At 36.2% G+C, this 19,269-nt stretch overlaps 1 protein-coding gene across 2 annotated transcripts in view; it reads left to right on the top strand.

Annotated features, from left to right (window-relative positions):
* ORC4 (origin recognition complex subunit 4) overlaps nucleotides 1–19,269 on the top strand; it is a 94,197-nt gene that overhangs the window by 43,530 nt on the left and 31,398 nt on the right. Inside the window, exons 2-4 of one of the 2 annotated variants that reach the window (XM_024744089.1) lie at nucleotides 10,776–10,849; nucleotides 14,001–14,077; nucleotides 14,629–14,719. In XM_024744089.1, the coding sequence (XP_024599857.1) occupies nucleotides 10,793–10,849; nucleotides 14,001–14,077; nucleotides 14,629–14,719 (225 nt within the window). In that variant the 5' untranslated portion in view covers nucleotides 10,776–10,792. Of the gene's footprint in view, nucleotides 1–10,775; nucleotides 10,850–13,419; nucleotides 13,547–14,000; nucleotides 14,078–14,628; nucleotides 14,720–19,269 lie in introns of those variants that run through there. The other variant, XM_024744090.1, reaches the window with a different exon arrangement.

The raw sequence follows: 19,269 nt of genomic DNA, 5'->3' as shown, positions 1-19,269 counted from the left end.
ATTTGATTTAAAAATTATTTGTTAAAAAACATGTGTACTTTATCTTTTGTTAATTTGGGGACTTCTCTATTAAAAGAAATTAATTTCTTAACCAAATTAACTATATTTTAACCAATTTGAATTTCCATTGATGTGACACTACCATGATAATATTATACTGCATGTATTTTACTTGAAGTATAAATCATTCTGTATTTATTTTATATAAATATTTATATAAATATATATTAGTATATATATAATTTTTCTTTCATGCTTGGCAGGGTTTTTTTGAGGGTCATGGCATGTAATTATTCAAAACTTTTAAATTTAGCTAAGCAGTTGATTTAAACTAACCTGGCTCCTTTTTAGCGGCTAGTTTACCTGTGGACATTCTCCACTGCCTAACATTCATTCACTTATCAAATATTTTCTTGAAAACCAACTGTATGCCATTTTTGCACTACTTGATTTGAATACAATGATAACATGATTTCTGAGTCTTTCAAGGAGCTGTGATCCAGTGGAGCAAACATAAGTAAACACAGAGTTAGTTACATCACTGTATGCTAATTAAGTTCTGTGAAAGGGGAAGATAGCACTTGAGGGACACATAACCCTCAGATTTTGCCCAGACTAGGAGTGTTCAGGGGTGTCACAGAAAGTATTCCAAAGGAAATAATATCTCAACTAAGGCCTGAGTTTGGAGTGAGTCAGGGTATAGAGAATTGTTGATTCTCCCAGGCATATTAAGAGAAGGAGCCATGAGATAAACTGGGAAATTAGTCATTCGGAACCTTCCTTTTAAATGATGTTAGGGAATTTGGAATTTAGAACTTTGGGGGTTGAGGATGGAGTTGAAGGGTTTTTACATGAAAATGGGAGTAAGAGTTGGAGGCAATAAAGAAGCTGGCATAGATTTCCAGTCAAGAAATAATGGTGATCTAAAGTAGGATGGAGGCAGCTAGTGACAGGAGTGGATTGGGTTCAATTTTTTTAGGCTATAGAATAGACCAATTGTTACTTGAAACTCTGAAACTGAAAATTAGGTTTATTCACCTTAGAAAGCATAAGTTGAGAGGAGGATTTACTGGAAACCAATAATATAAAAAGTATAGGTGCTAAAGAAATACTGTGAGGGTAAGCCATTCTTTGGGATTACCCATTTCACTGCTCGTCTTAAGAGTATAAATAAAATAGTAGTTTCTACCAAAATTTCTACAACTAAATAATCTTAGTCACCTATTGTATTTGATAACAACGTGACTTAGTCATGCATAGACGTTCAGCTCCTTTTACACTTTATGTCTAGTCCTGCTATTTAGAATAGCAAGTAAAATCATGGTATCAAAAGCACAGTAGGAAGTGGAAGGAGGTGTCCCATGATCCACTGGTAAATTTGAGGAGAAATTCAATCAGTCTTTTTGCAGATAAAGAAGATTTAGTTATACCACTTATACTCTCATTTTTGTCATTAAGCACTTAAAAAAAAAACTATAAAATTAGAGTTTAATTTTGTTTTAACTTTTTATTTTGACATTATTATAGACTCACAGAAGTTGCAAATATAGTTCATAGTGTCCCATGAACCCTTCACCCACATTCTCTTAAGGGTGACATCTTATAAAATGATACTGCATGTCAAAACCAGAAAACTGACATTGGTATAACACTGTTAACAAGACTACAGACCTTATTCAGTTCTCAGCAGTTTTTACTAGCACTCATTTTTGTGTGTCTGTATAATTCTCTGTGATTTTATCCCATGGTTAGATTTGTTTGAACACCATTGCAATAAAGATGCCGAACTGTTCCATCATCACAGAGAACATTCTTCATGTAACTCCTTTTTGTAGTCATACTCACCCCTAAGTTCTGTCTCCTCACAATCATGAATCTGTTCTTCATCTTCATAATAGTTTTGTCATTCCAAGAATGTTTTTTAAATGGAATTGTAAAATATGTAATTTTTTTGAGATCGGCCTTTTTTTTCTTTTTTCTGTTCACTAAGCATGATGCCCTTGAGAGCCATCCAAGTTATTTCACACATATCAGTAGTTAATCTCTCTTTTTTTTTTCCTCAGTTACAGTCCCCCTGTATGTATGGATGTTTCAGTTTCTTTAACTCCATTGGCTCTTTGAAGGACATCTGTATTGTTTTCAGTTTTTTGGCTATTACAAATAAAATTGTTGTGAAGATTCACATTTACAGGTTTTTGTTTGAGGATAAATTTTCATTTCTTTGGTATAAATACCAAGTACAATTGCCATGTTACATGGTAAGTGTTCGTTTATAAGAAACTGCCAAAGCATAGGAGAGCTTAAAACGGGTTCAAGATGGTGGAGTAGAAGGACGTGCTCTCACTCTCTTTTTCGAGAACTTCAGAATCACAACTAAGTGCTGAAGAGTCGACAGGAAGACACTGGAACTCATCAAAAAAGATACCCCACATCCAAAGACAAAGAAGAAACAACAATGAGATGGTAGGAGGGGTGCAAACACAATAAAATCAAATCGCATAACCGCTGGGTGGGTGACTCACAAATTGGAGAACAGTTTTACCACAGAAGTCCACCCACTGGACTGAAGGTTCTGACTGCCACGTCAGGCTTCCCAACCTGGGGTTCCGGCAATGGGAGGAGGAATTCCCAGAGAATCAGACTTTGAAGGCTAGCGGGATTTGATTGCAGGACTTTGACAGAACTGGGGGAAATAGAGACTCCACTCATGGAGGGCACACACAAAGTAGTGTACATATCAGGATCCAGGGGAAAGGAGCAGTGACCCTATAGGAGACTGAACCAGACCTACGTGATAGTGTTGGAGGGTCTCCTGAAGAGGCAGGGGCTGGCTGTGGCTCACCACAGGGACAAGGGCACTGGCAGCAGAAGTTCTGAGAAGTACTCCTTGGCATGTGCCCTCCTGGAGTCTACCATTAGCCCCACCAAAGGCTCCAGTGCTGGGTCACTCAGGCCAAACAACCAACAGGGAGGGAACTCAGCCCCACCCATCAGCAAACAAGTGGATTAAAGTTTTACTGAGCTCTGCCCATCACTAGTCCCTCCCATCAGGAAGCTTGCACAAGCCTCTTAGATAGCCTCATCCATCAGAGGGCAGACAGCAGAAGCAAGAAGAACTACAGTCCTGCAGCTTGTGGAACAAAAAGCACATTCACAGAAAGACAAAATGAAAAGGCAGAGGACTATATACCAGATGAAGGAACAAGATAAAACCCCAGAAAAAACAACTAAATGAAGTGGAGATAGGCAACATTCCAGAAAAAGAATTCAGAATGATGATAGTGAAGATGATCCAGGACCTCAGAAAAAGAATGAGGCAAATATAAAAAAAATGCAAGAAATGTTTAACAAAGACCTAGAAGAATTAAAGAACCAACACCTAGAAGAATTAAAGGACAAACAAACAGACATGAACAATACAATAACTGAAGTGAAAAATACAATAGAAGGAATCAATACTAGAATAACTGAGGCAGAAGAACGGGTAAGTGACCTGGAAGACAGAAAGGTGGAATTTGCTGCTGCAGAACAGAAAAAAAAAAAGAATGAAAAGAAATGAAGACAGCCTAAGAGACCTCTGGAACAATATTAAATGCACCAACATTGGCATTATAGGGGTCCCAGAAGAAGAAGATTGAGAGAAAGGACCTGAGAAAATATTTGAGGCGATTACAGGCGAAAACTTCCCTAACATGGGAAAGGAAATAGTCAAGTCCAGGAAGCACAGAGAGTCCCATACAGGATAAACCCAAGGAGAAACATGCCAAGACACATAGTAATCAAATTGACAAGAATTAAATACAAAGAAGAATTATTAAAAGCAGCAAGGGAAAAACAACAAATAACATACAAGGGAACTCCCATAAGGTTAACAGCTGATTTCTTAGCAAAAACTCTACAAGCCAGAAGGGAGTGGCACAATATATTTAAAGTGATGAAAAGGAGGAACCTACAACCAAGATTGCTCTAGCTGGCAAGGATCTCATTCAGATTCAACAGAAATCAAAAGCTTTACAGACAAGCAAAAGCTAAGAGAATTCAGCTTCACCAAACCAGCTCTACAGCAAATGCTAATGGAACATTTCTAAGTGGGAAACAAGAGAAGAAAAGGGCCTACGAAAACAAACCCAAAACAATTAAGAAAATGGTAATAGGAACATATATATTGATAATTACCTTAAATGTGAATGGATTAAATGCTCCAACCAAAAGACACAGGCTTGCTGAATTTATACAAAAACAAGACCCATCTATATGCTGTCTATAAGAGACCCACTTCAGACCTAGGGACACATACAGACTGAAAGTGAGGGGATGGAAAAAGATACTCCATGCAAATGGAAATCAAAAGAAAGCTGGGGTAGTAATACTTATATCAGATAAAATAGACTTTAAAACAAAGATTGTTACAAGAGACAAGGGAGGACACTACATAACGATCAAGGGATCAATCCATGAAGAAGATATAACAATTATAAATATCTATGAACCCAACATAGGAGCACCTCAGTACATATGGCAAATGCTAACAGCTATAAAAGAGAAAATCGACAGTAACACAGTAATAGTGAGGGATTTTAACAGCTCACTTACAGCAATGGACAGATCATCCAGACAGAAAATTAATAAGGAAACACAAGATTTAAATGACACTATAGAGAAGATAGATTTAATTGATATTTATAGCACATTCCATCCAAAACCAGCAGATTACACTTTCTTCTCAGTTGCACACAGAACATTCTCCAGGATAGACCACATCTTGGGTCACAAATCAAACCTCAGTAAATTTAAGAAAATTGAAATCATAGCATGCATCTTTTCTGACAACAATGCTATGAGATTAGAAATCAGTTTCAGGTTAAAAACCGCAAAAAACACAAACACAGGCTAATCAATATGTTACTAAATAACCAAAAGATCACTTAAGAAATCAAAGAGTAAGTCAAAAAATACCTAGAGAAAAATGACAACGAAAACACAATGATCAAAAACCTGTGGGATGCAGCAAAAGCAGTTCTAAAAGGGCAGTTTATAGCAATACAACCCTGCCTCAAGTAGCAAGAAATATCTCATACAATCTAACCTTACACCTTAAGGATACTAGAGAAAGAAGAACAAACAAAACCCAAACTGAGTAGAAGGAAAGAAGTCATAAAGATCAGAGGAGAAAGAAAGTAGAAACATAGAAAACAGTAGCAAAGATCAATAAAACTAAAAGCTGTTTCTTTGAGAAGATAAACAAAATTGATAAACCTTTAGCCAGACTCATCAAGAATCAATAAAATTAGAAATGAAAATCAAGAAGTAACAACTGACACTGTAGAGATGCAAAGGATCATGAGAGATTACTACAAGCAACTATATGCCCATAAAATGGACAACCTGGAGGAAGTGGACAAATTCTTAGACAAGCACAACCTTTCAAGACTGAACCAAGAAGAAATAGAAAATATGAACAGACAAATCAGAAGTAATGAAATTGAAACTATGCTTAAAAATCTTGCAGCAAACAAAAGTCCAGGACCAGATGGTTTCACAGGTGAATTGTATTGAACATTTAGAGAAGAGCTAATACACATCCTTCTCAAACTCTTCCAAAAAAATTGCAGAGGAAGGAACACTCCCAAACTCATTCTACGAGGCCACCATCACCCTGATACAAAAATCAAAGATACTACAAAAAATGAAAATTACAGACCAACATTACTGATGTGTATAGATGCAAAAATTCCCAAAAAATACTAGCAGACAAAATCCAGCAACACACTAAAAGGATCATACATGATGGTCAAGAGGGATTTATACCAGAGATTCAAGGATTCTTCAATATACACAAATCAGTGTGATACACAATATTAACAGATTGAAGAATAGAAACCATATGATCATCTCAATAGATGCAGTCAAAGCTTTTGACAAAATTCAACACCCATTTATGATTAAAAAATCTCCAGAACATGGACACAGGGAACCAACCTCAACATAATAAAGGCCATATAAGATAAACCCACAGCAAGCATCATTCTCTATGGTAAAAAACTGAAAGCATTTCCTCTAAGCTCAGGAACAAAACAAGGATGTCCAGTCTTGCCACTAGTATTCAGCATAGTTTTGGAAGTCCTAACCACGGCAATCAGAGAAGAAAAAAATAAAAGGAATCCAAATTGGAAAAGTAGAAGTAAAATTGTCACTGTTTGCAGATGACATGATACTATACATAGGTAATCCTAAAAATGCCACCAGAAAACTACTAGAGCTAATCAATGAATTCGGTAAAGTTGCAGGATACAAAATTAATGCACAGAAATCTTTTACATCCCTGTACACTAACAATGAAAGATCAGAAAGAGAAATTAAGGAAACCATTCCATTCATCATTGTAACAAAAATAATAAAATATCTAGGAATAAATCTACCTAAGGAGGTAAAAGACCTCTACTCAGAAAGCTATAAGACACTGATGAAGGAAATCAAAGATGACACAAACAGATTGAGAGATATACCATGTTCTTGGATTGGAAGAATCAATATTGTGAAAATGACTCTAGTACCCAAAGCAAACTACAGATTCAGTGTAATCCCTATCAAGATACCAATGGCATTTTGTACAGAACTAGAGCAAAAAAATCTTAAAATTTGTATGGAAATATAAAAGACTCCAAATAGCCAAAGCAATCTTGAGGGAAAAAAGTGGAGCTGGAGGAATCAGACTCCCTGACTTCAGACTATACTACAAAGCTACAGCAATCAAGATAACATGGTACTGACACAAAAACAGAAATATCGATCAGTGGAACAGGATAGAAAGCCCAGAAAACCCACACACCTTTGGTCAGCTAATATATGACAAAGGAGGCAAGGATATGCAATGGAGAAAAGACAGTTTCTTCAGTAACTGGTGCTGGGAAAACTGGACAGCTACATGTATAAGAATGAAATTAGAACACTCCCTGACACCATACACAAAAATAAACTCAAAATGGATTAAAGACCTAAATGTAAGACTGGACACTATAAAATCTTCGAGGAAAACATAGGAAGAACACTCTTTGACATAAATCACAGCAAGATCTTTTTTGACCCACCTCCTAGAGTAATGGAAATAAAAACAAAAATAAACAAATGGGATCTAATGAAACTTAAAAGCTTTTGCACAACAAAGGAAACTATAAACAAGACGAAAGTACAACCCTCAGAATGGGAGAAAACATTTGCAAACAAATCAACAAAGGATTAATCTCCAAAATACATAAACAGCTTATGCAGCTCAATATTAAAAAAAAAAAGCAACCCCCTCAAAAAATGGGCAGAAGACCTAAATAGACATTTCTCCAAAGACATACAGATGGCCAAAAGGCACATGAAAAGATGCTCAACATCACTAATTATTAGAGAAATGCAAATCAAAAGTACAATGAGGTATCAACTGATACCGGTTAGAATGGGCATCATCAGAAAATCTACAAACAATAAATGCTGCAGAGGGTGTGGGGAAAAGGGAACCCTCTTGTACTGTTGGTGGGATTGTAAATTGATGCAGCCACTATGGAGAACAGTATGGAGGTTCCTTAAACTAAAAATAGAGCTACCGTGTGTCCCAGCAATCCCATTACTGGGCATATACCCAGAGAAAACCATAATTTAAAAATACACATGCACCCCAGTGTTCATTGCAGCACTATTTACAGTAGCCAGGTCATGGAAGCAACCTAAATGCCCATAGACAGACAAACGTCTAAGGAAATTGTGGTACATATATGCAATGGAATATTACTCAGCCATAAAAAGGAATGAAATTGTGTCATTTCTAGAGATGTGGATGGACCTATATACTGTCATGCAGAGTGAAGTAAGTCAAAGAGAAAAACAAGTATTGTACATTAACTCATATATGTGGAGTCTAGAAAAATGGTACAGATGAACTGGTTTGCAATGCAGAGGTGGAGACACGGATGTAGAGAATTAGCGTATGGACACCAAGGGGCGAAAGCGGGTTGTTGGGTGGTTGTGGGATTAATTGGGAGATTGGAATTGACATGTATACACTAATATGTATAAAATAGATAGCTAATAACCAGCTGTATAAAAAAATAAAATTAAGTTAAATTAAAAAAAAACTGCCTAAAGGAAACTTTGCAGAATGGCTATAACATTTCACTTTCTTACCAGTAGTTGTATTAGAGATGTGGATTCTCTGCATCCTCACCAGCATTTGCTGTTTTCACTTTTTAATTTTTGCTGTTCAAATAGGTGTGTACATATACCTCGTTGTGGTTATAATTTGCATTTTCCTAATGACTAATGTGTTTCATGTGTTTATTTGGCATCCATATACCCTCTTTGGTTGAAGTGTCTATGCCCCTTTGTCCATTTTTCTAGATTTCTGTATTGTTGAGCTTTGAAGCTTCTCTGTATATAAGTCCTTTGTCAGATGTGTGGTTTGCATCTATCATTCCAAAACTTGTCGTTTCATCTATAAAGTTAGAATTGTCTTTTAAAATATTCTTTGTAATAGAGTGGAGACTTGACTGTTATTTGGAGGGGCTAGATGTATTAAAATCAATGTCAATTAAGACTCAATTTGCAGTAAAAATTTATGTGGGTTAGGAACTGAAGTAGTGTGTATGTGTATGTTTCTTTCATGAATGATCACCAAATGAAGAATATGTTTGTTTTTAGTGGCTTACCTGAATTATATTTGATGCAAAGAGGCAGATTAGACACCTACCCTGCAACCTCAGGCATTTTACTTACCTCTTCTGAGCATGTTTTTTCAACCCATGAAATGGGGAGAAATATGTTTTAATTCCATTAATACTGTGAAATCGCTAATATAGCTCTACAAAGATAAGGTATATTGTAAAAGCTCTCCTCCATTTTTTAAAAATTCACTTCTCCTTATTGTTTAGGGGACATTTGTTCCATTGTTTCCTGTGATTTCAGATTTTGGCTTGTAGACCTTCTTCACAGTCAAGAGTATCTTAAACCAGAATGAGGATATCATTTCATGTTGCTAAAATGGTTTTTTGCCCACACACAACTCTGATTTAAGGGAAAATTTTTAAATAGAATAAAATTAAAATAATTAGTGTAAAGTTTCTCAAGCAAGGTGCCTCATACAGAGAAAAAGCTGCTAGAAGGGCTCTAAGGGTGACTGAGGAAACCACTTTTCTCCTAAGAAAGGAGCTTCTTAAGGGACCAAGACATCAGTAGAGTACTCTGTTCTTGAGTTTCCAATTTGAGTGCCTGGAGCCAGAAGCCCTTTGGGGTTTAAGAAGGGAGGGACAGATTTGCTTGTTATCTGTTTTTCAAAGCATTTCTCAACTGCTGTCCTGTTAGAAACAGCATTCCAAGGGTTGGCATCTGTCAGTATATGAAATTAATAAATATGAATATGAAATATGTCACAGAGGTTGATCTTCCTTTAAGTTATTGAAATGTGTACTTTTTAAAAGCAGTTGAGGGCTTCCCTGGTGGCGCAGTGGTTGAGAGTCCGCCTGCCAATGCAGGGGACATGGGTTCGTGCCCTGGTCTGGGAAGATGCCACATGCCGCGGAGCGGCTAGGCCCATGAGCCATGGCCGCTGAGCCTGCGTGTCCGGAGCCTGTGCTCCGCAACGGGAGAGGCCACAACAGTGAGAGGCCCGTGTACCGCAAAAAAATAAAATAAAACAGTTGACTAAATAGCAGTTAACCAAGTATATACAGTTATAGCTATATATAATAGTTATATATAATCAAGTATACCGTGACTGGGTTTAAATCTTGACTCTAACTTACACACTGGTTTTGGTCAAGCTACTTAACCTTTCTGTGTCTTCTAATCTGAAAGCAGTGTTAATGATCATATTTATACCACAGGGTTATTCTTAGGATTAAATGAGTTCATAAAATCAGAGCACTTGTAACAGTTACTGGCTAAGCTATTATTACCTGATTAGTAAAGTAATTATATAGGAAATTGTTGATGAGAAAATTAGATCTTTTAGCCAAAGGTGTTTATCTATGAGTATATTGCCCTCAAGGAGAATTTTACAGAACTTCTTTTTTTTTGTTAGTATATGTATTTTTCATTCCAGTTACCATTGCCAATTTTATTTTGGACATTATGCTAAAATGCTTGGAACTTTTAAATATCCTCAGTTTGGGGACACTGACAGTTAACCAAATTTTGTTTAGTGTGATTTGATTATGAAAAAGAAGTACAGGCAGTTCTGTATGTTTACAGAAGAGACATTTTACCTAGTCTGTAATGAGTGTTTATGACTGATGAGTAGAACAAGAAAGTGAAAGCTTTCTGGAAGGGCTGATCCTGTGGGATGGATGTGGGGAGAAACATTGTATGTAAAGGAAGCATATAGATTGGTTTTTGTTTTTAAAGGCAAGGAAGGGAAGCTGAATAGTAGATTGAAAAGAAAGGTAGGAGTAATTGTGCGTGAGAACCATCTAAATTGTGGAATGGAGTGTCAATGAAACCTGTACTTAGACAAAGAGGAGCCATTGAGATGGTTGTTTTTTCTGTTTTTATTGAGAAACAATTTACATACATCACTGTATAATTTTAAGATGTTTAGCAGGATGGTTTTATTTACATATATTATGAAATGATTCCTACAATTAGGTTCAACTGAGAATTTTTAAAGTGAGAAATTTGAACATTTTTCATGTTTTAAAACTTGTTTATTTTGATTCTATAATAGTACATTCTTAAATAATCTCTGTAAGTCAATAGTCTTTATATTCATGCTAAAATTTTTTTTTCTTTATTTTAAGGATTTCAGTTTGTTGAAATGAGCAGTCGAAAATCAAAGAGTAACAACTTAATACAAGCAGAATACCTTTCACAGGTTGGTATATGTTTTCATTACTCTGAAGGTCTGTTACCATGCAAAGGTGGTAAGAGAATTAGTCATCTTCTTAACTTGAATTCTTCCCTCAGCATGTATGAAGAACCACTCTTTTCATTCTCAAGGGAAGAGTATGTTTGCTACTTCCTAATTTCAACCTCTAAGTCTTTGGATAGATGGAATCCTAACTTTACTCATGTCTTCCTAAATGTGCTCTAGTTCAGTTTAGTTTAATATTATCTTTAGAGTTTTGTACTTCTTTTGGTAAATTTATTCCTAAGTATTTTATTCCTTTTGGTACTATTGTAAACGGAATTGTTTTCTTAATTTTATGTTTTATTTATTGCAAGTGTATCTAAATGAAATTGATTTTTCTATATTAATCTTGTATTCTGTAACCTTCCTGAACTCGTTTATTCTAATATTTTTTTAGTTTATTCCTTAGGATTTTCTTTATATAAGATCGTGTCATCTGCAATAGAGATAGTTTTAATTCTTTCTTCTCAATCTAGATGAATCTCATTTCTTTTTCTTGTCTAATTGCCCTAACTAGAACCTTCAGTATAACACCGAATAAACTAGCAAGAGCAGACAATCTTATTTTGTTTTTGATATTGGGGAAATGCGTTCAGTCTTTCACCATTGAGTATGATGTTAGCTGTAGGTTTTTGTGTGTGTTCTTTATCAGGTTGAGGAAGTCCCTTTATATTCCTAGTATGTTGAGTGTTTTTATCATGAACATTTAATGTTTTCTTAAGTGCATATATATCTCTTTTGAGGAGTCTAGTAGGGAATGTGCATGATATTTCTACACTGGCATTTCTTTTTTAAAGATTTTTTTTGATGTGGACCATGTTTAAAGTCTTTATTGAGTTTATTACAATATTGCTTTTGTTTTATGTTTTGGTTTTTTGGCCATGAGATATATGGGATCTTAGCTCCCCAACCGGTGATCGAACCCACACCCCCTACATCGTAAGGTGAAGTCTTAACCACTGAACTGCCAGGGAACTCCTTACACTGGCATTTCTATTTATCTGGCTTGACCAGAACTACATTTCTTTTAAACAAAAACTAAATGTTGGGCTTCCCTGGTGGCACAGTGGTTGAGAGTCCACCTGCTGATGTAGGGGACATGGGTTCGTGCCCCGTTCCAGGAAGATCCCACATGTCGCGGAGTGGCTGGGCCCCTGAGCCATGGCCGCTGATCCTGTGTGCCGGAGCCTGTGCTCTGCAACGGGAGAGGCCACAACAGTGAGAGGCCCGTGTACCGCAAAAAAAAAAAACAAAAAAACTAAATGTTATTGGCATTCCTTTGTGAGACCTTACCTTCCTTCTTTTAGAAGGAAAATGTTTAATTCTGTTTTTTAATGTAACTTTTACATATCTTTGTAAAGTGAACAAATCTTCCATGTGCAGCTTAATTAATTTCTACACATGTATACACCTGTTTAACTTTCATCTCAGATCACTTTAGGATTTTTGAACCTCTGACTATTCACTACAACTTCACTTTATCTCTCACTTTATTTTATACATAGTTGTCTCTCTAATACACTTTAATGAAGTTTAAAAAAAGAAAAGGACTGAGGGTTGTCTTTTGACTTCTAGTGATCTTATCTAGGGGGCGGAATACACACTGTGATTCGTTGAATCTATATATGCCCCTTTAATTTTTTTACAGATATCAGCTATTACCTGTATAATACCTATATTGTGTTATAGATAACTGCCTCTTTTAATCTTCAAAACAGGCCTGCCAGAAAAGTGTTATTGTCTCTTTGGCACCAATCTTCCTATTCTTTCCACTTCCTCTATAACTATAAGTATGAATTATTTTATCCCCAGTGAATAATTTGCTTTGCTCGTCCTCTGGTACATGTAAAGAGAACTCAGATCTATTTCTTTGGTATGTGAAGGATCAGTCCCATGCTGTCAGTCTGGGAGAAGCAAATAATCCTGGAGGCTTCTTGTTTCTGCTGATGGGGCTAAATCTGAAACAGCCTCCTAAGGTTTTTGTCACTGAGGACCTCTGTATTAGCAGCAGAGCAGAAAAGGAATGATTTTAATGATCCGTATTTTTAAAGATTGTGATAGATTGGCTTCTTTTTTTTTTTTTTTAACAACTGAATCTAAGCCCTTTGTTCTAAGGCAAACTCAAAATTTAGGTCTTTAGAAGAATTTTTTCTTAATTCCAATGATTTCGTATTTTATGTCCTAGGTGAATATAATTTCTTCCATATAATTGAACAAATCCTTATATGCTGTTACTGCTATTTTGCAGGTTGTTTCTTGAATGTGTCATTTTTTTTCCAAATACATTCATTTCTTTCCAATATATTTGCAGTGTTTTTTTAGGCATAGATCATGTTCTTTTAGTAGTATGGTGCTCTGCATCCAATAGGCCCTCAATAACTATATGGACTTTTAAATTTCTTTTTTTTTTTTTTTTTTTTTTTTTTTGCGGTACGCGGGCCTCTCACTGCTGTGGCCTCTCCCGTTGTGGAGCACAGGCTCCGGACGCACAGGCTCAGCGGCCATGGCCCACGGGCACAGCCACTCCGCGGCACGTGGGATCCTCCTGGACCAGGGCTCGGACCCGTGTCCCCTGCATTGGCAAGCAGACTCTCAACCACTGCACCACCAGGGAAGCCCTAAATTTCTTTTATTTCCTCGGAATCCTGACTTCTGTGACAGGTAGAGATTGATAAGGCTTGAGGTAAACCAGTTTAGATGTGTTGGTCTCTAGAGACTGAGGTGTGGTTCATGAGCATTATTAAATTAGATTACATTATTAGATTCTCTCCTGTCTTTGTTTGTTGGCTGATACGTTACGCAAAGTGAGGTATTCATTCATTCACATGGATTAAAACAGCCCTCAAACTGCTGATGTAGCTAAAGGAACTAATTCTTTCTCTTGTTGAAAGCTTCAACTAAGTTCTCATCCTTTCTCTGGGCCTTGAGATAGGTAAAAAGAATTGTAAATTTTACAACTTAGGAAAATGCCAGATGTCATGATGATAAGTTATTTAGGGAGGGTTGACTTGATTCATTAATACCTAATTCTGACTGCTATAAATGTATATTCTTGTTCTTTTTTGATTGTATATGTAATATTTTCATTTATATTTATTCACTTTATTTTTATCAGGTACAAAGAATTTTACGTGAAAGATTTTGTCATCAGAGTCCACATAGTAACCTATTTGGAGTACAAGTACAATATAAGTAAGTTTAGCTATCTGCTTATCTGTTATGAAACTACTTACAGATGCCCTTTAGGTTTTGCAAAAATAGTCATACACAGATTTTATTAAACAAGGCTAACAGACATTTTATAGAGGTAAAAAATTTTGCTTTGTATATAAAAAAATGACTGTTGTGAAGCAAGAGCAGATATCAATATTTCCATAGTGAAAAAAAACCTTTTAACTTTCAATCTTGTATCATTTCTATAATCTGGTATTATGGAGAGAATTCTGAGCTTGCACCTAATACTCAGCAGCCAGCTGTGGAGTGAAAGGTCCTAAGAGTTGCCACTGTTGTCCCTTGTCCCATACTATCATAAAGACCAAGATACTTCAGTGTTACTTGGTTTCTCTTCTTCCAGAGAATCCGTATTTGTGTTCTTCTCTGTAGGACTATTTAGAGCATAAGTCAAGTGCCCAGAAGAAGAGAAAAAAGGAATGGCTGTTTTTTGTTCAAATTCAGCTTTTAAAAAGTATTACCTAGCAAATTATTTCACCTTTTTAAATTTTGGCCTATTTATATCATTTCAGACACTTAATTGAGCTGCTAAAAAGAACTGCTATTCATGGAGAAAGTAATTCTATTCTCATTATTGGACCCCGAGGATCAGGAAAGACCATGGTAAAAGCTGTTGATTTCTGATGTTCCTTTGCTTTGTAGGCATGTGATGATTCTTAGGGACAACACTGGAAACGTTTTTCATTGTTTTCATCATTGTGTTACTAATATTTTGCTTTTTTTTTTTTTTATTTAAATCATAGAAGACATGCAAAGCCTGTATAGAGTGGTATATTTGAGTTGAACAATGTTTTTTACCTTTTTCTCCCTCACAGTAACAAATTTTCAAATAATGTTTGTTCCATCATGGTCTTTTATCCTTGAAGAATTTGTGATTGACAATGGACAAAGCAGACTAGCAGCTATTGAGCCTGTACCTTGTGTCTTTTATTTATGTTCTGTCATTTATTCTTTACATTAACCCTGCAAGGTAGGTTTGGTATTGTCTCTGTTTGGAGATTAGGTAACTGTCATACCATGCATTCTTTTTTTTCCTCTTATTGTTTAACCCTAACTCAGGCGGTTTTTTTTATATGTACACTCACGTCTTCTAGAATTCTCTTCTACTTTCCCTTTTTACTATATTTGCTTAGTCACCTTCAAAAGATACTGTTGCTTTTTTCCCTCAGTTTCTCTTTCTTCATTCATTATATAAGACAAATTATGGCTGTTATATTGCAAGTATTACTATTTAATTATAAAATCTGTTTTCTGCTATATTCCATGCAATAAATTTAGATTTCTCACTAATATGCTTTTTATATTATGTGTATAAGTAAAATTATGTATTATTTTATATTAAGTAAAATTATGTAAAATAGAAATAAAATTACGTTTTTATTTTTTAAGCAGTATGTTTTCACTGTACATTATGTAAGATGAGGAAATTAGGACTTTAGGATTTTACTGTTATCACCCATTTCCAGTATTGTTTGAAGTATATCAATTGGGAATTTAGATCTAGATAATTTCTTTTCTTTTTTAATCTTTTAAGAGTTTTTCATTTATTATAATCACATTTACGATAGTATTTATTTTTGATTGTTTAATTTGGTTCAGTCCTTGGGCTCAGTCCTTGTATGTAACCACTGTTTCTTTATTCTTGTTTTTTTATTACGATTTTCCTTTTTGTGTTTGACTTCAGTGCTATTTGGGGTAGTTTTTACAGGAGAACCATGTGACTAATATGCTTTGGAATTATTAGACTATTTTAAATTATTAACAATAATTCTATTAACAATAGAAAAACTGAGCAAAGATATGCACAGAAAGATCATAGGAAATTAAATACAAAGCGATCTTAAACTCACAAACGTGTTCAATTTCACTCATATTTAGTAAATTAAATAAAAACTATAGTAATTTTCTCTATCAGGTTGACAAGAAAATCTGTAAGATTGATAACATACTGATGTTTTTGCTGGTGGTATAAATTAGAATTAGACAAAATCTAACCACTGACTCAGCAACATTTCTAGGAATTTACTGTTGTGAAATGATGCATGTACAGTTACTTATTTCAGCACTGTTTGTTAATAGTGAAAGATGAGAAACAATATAAATGCCCATCAACAGAATACTGGTTGATAAATCATGGTACATCCATCCATATAATGGACTATGATACAGCAGTAAAAAAGAATAAGGAAATATTTGTAGACAGTACATAAAGAAAAGGAAAAAAATGCTCATATTTCTGTTGGTTCATCTGTGAACCAAAAATTCCCTGAAATGTGTATATATTTTTAAAAATTTTTATTGGAGTATAGTTGATATACAATGTTGTGTTAGTTTCAGGTATATATCAGAGGTGAATCAGTTTTACATATACACACATCCACTCTTTTTTTAGATTCTTTTCCTATATAGGCCATTACAGAGTATTGACTAGAGTTCCCTGTGCTATACAGTAGGTTCTTATTAGTTATCTATTTTATACATAGTAGTATGTATATGTCAATCCCAGTCTTCCAATGTGTCCCTGCCCCCTTTATCCCCTGGTAACCATAAGTTTGTTTTCTACATCTGTGACTTGTTTGTAAATAAGTTCATTTGTACCCTTTTCTTTAGATTCCACATATAAGTGCTATCATATGATATTTGTCTTTCTGTGTCTGACTTACTTCAGTCAGTATGTCAATCTCTAGGTCCATCCATGTTGCTGCAAATGGCATTATTTTGTTCTTTTTTATGGCTGAGTAATATTCCATTGTATATATGTACCACATCTTCTTTTTCCATTCCTCTGTTGATGGACATTTAGGTTGCTTCCATGTCCTGGCTATTGTAAACAGTGCTGTAGTGACCATTGGGGTGCATGTATCTTTTCAAATTATGGTTTTCTTCAGGTATATGCCTAAGAGTGGGATTGCTGGGTCACAAGGTAGTTCTATTTTTAATTTTTTAAGGAACCGCCGTACTGTTCTCCATAGTGTCTGGAGAACAATTTACATTCCCACCAACAGTGTAGGAGAGTTCCCTTTTCTCCACTCTCTCTCCAGCATTTATTATTTGTAGATTTTTTTGATGATGGCCATTCTGACCGGTGTGAGGTGATACCTCATTGTAGTTTTGATTTGCATTTCTCTAATAATTGGTGATGTTGGACATCTTTTCGTGTGCATTTTTTAAAATTAATTTAATTTATTTTTGGCTGCATTGGGTCTTCGTTGCTGCCCGCAGGCTTCTCTCTAGTTGCGGCGAGTGGGAGCTGCCCCTAGCTGCCGTGCGCTGGCTTCTTGTTGCAGTGGCTTCTCTTGTTGCGGAGCACAGGCTCTAGTCACCCGGGCTTCAGTAGTTGTGGCACGTGGGCTCAGCAGTTGGCTCACGGGCTCTAGAGCACAGGCTCAGTAGTTGTGGCGCACGGGCTTAGCTGCTCCGTGGCATGTGGGATCTTCCCGGACCAGGGCTTGAACCCGTGTCCCCTGCATTGGCAGGCAGATTCCCAACCACTGCGCCACCAGGGAAGTCCCCATTTTTTTAATATATAAATTTATTTTTATTTTTGGTTGTGTTGGGTCTTCGTTGCTGTGCAGTGGCTTTCTGTGCTTGTGGCGAGTGGGGGCTTCTCTCATTGCGGAGCATGGGCTCTAGGCACGCGGGCTTCAGTAGTTGTGGCTCACAGGCTCTAGAGCACAGGCTCAGCAGTTGTGGCGCACGGGCTTAGTTGCTCCGCGGCATGTGGGATCTTCCTGGACCAGGGCTAGAGCCTGTGTCCCCTGCATTGGCAGAAGGATTCTTTACCACTGCACCACCAGGGAAGTCCTTTCATGTGCTCTTTGGCCATCCATGTGCCTCCCTAAGATATTAAACACAAATATAGTGAGTTATTTGTTGAGGCGGGGATATGGGAACAGAGGTAGGAATCTTTTCACTGCATATCTTTTTATACTTTTTGAGGGGTAAACTATATGACCATACAGTCTATTTTAAAAACTAAAGAATGGAAAGTTGGTTGAAGGCAAGGGTAAAAACCCCAACAACCTGCTTAACAGAACAAATCACTAAAGTCATTCAGACCACAGAAATACAAAAGAGAAATGAAGTTTAGTAATATGAGGAAATGTAAAAAATATTTTAAATACATCAAAAATTATTTTGCACATTATTTACAACATGGCTGGGATTGAATTCTTCGGTCAGTTTTTTCTCCTTTGGAATTATATAGATTTTATTCAATTTGTATTCTGTGGGAAAACTCCAAGGGTAGGCTTTTCTTTTTCCCTTTATAAATTGCTGTTTCAATCTGGATAGTTTAGATTATGCAGTCATAACAACCCTAAATTTCAGTGTCTTGACACAAAAGAAGTTTATTGTTTACTTTTGCTCTATGCATAGTGTGGATCAGCAAGGGGACACTGTTCTCTGTAGTCACTCAAAGGAAGTGGTGGATGTTATGTCAGCATTTCTCCACAAACACCCCAGTGGAAGAAAGGGAGCATGATGAATCATGGACACTCTTAAAGTTCCTACCCAGAGGTGATACAGAACACATCTCACAGTTCATTGAACAGAGTGAGTCACATGGTCACACCTAATTTCAAGAGAGCAAGGAAGTGCATTTTTCCTAGGTGCCTAGAAAGGGAGGTTAAGCAGAGGTATGGTGAACATCACTGATGACCACCACAGCTAACATGTTTTGAGTTTGTGATTTTTCCTTGTCTGGATGCTTTTAGAATTTCTCTGTCTTAGCAGTGTGAACATTTCACAGGCTATTTCCAAGTGTGGGTCATAAAAACTGAAGTTCTGCAAACCCTCTTAATGTGAATTTAAGTCTTTCTTTAGTAAAGGATAATTTTCCTTTCTTTCCAGTTTTCATTATTTTATTGTCTTTGGAAAACACATTATCCTATGTATTTTTTATTTATTTAATTTAATTTATTTTTTTTTTTTGCGGTACATGGGCCTCTCATTGCTGTGGCCTCTCCCGCCGTGGAGCACAGGACCCTGACACGCAGGCTCAGCGGCCATGGCCCACGGGCCCAGCCACTCTGCGGTATGTGGGATCCTCCCGGACCAGGGCATGAATCCGCGTCCCCTGCATCGGCAGGCAGACTCTCTACCACTACGCCACCAGGGATGCCCTATCCTATGTTTTTATTTTTTTTTTTTTT

The sequence above is a fragment of the Neophocaena asiaeorientalis genome, unplaced genomic scaffold (assembly GCF_003031525.2).
Source record: "Neophocaena asiaeorientalis asiaeorientalis breed wild unplaced genomic scaffold, Neophocaena_asiaeorientalis_V1.1 scaffold11, whole genome shotgun sequence".
Taxonomy (NCBI): domain Eukaryota; kingdom Metazoa; phylum Chordata; class Mammalia; order Artiodactyla; family Phocoenidae; genus Neophocaena; species Neophocaena asiaeorientalis.
This window is presented reverse-complemented; position numbering and strand designations above follow the sequence as displayed.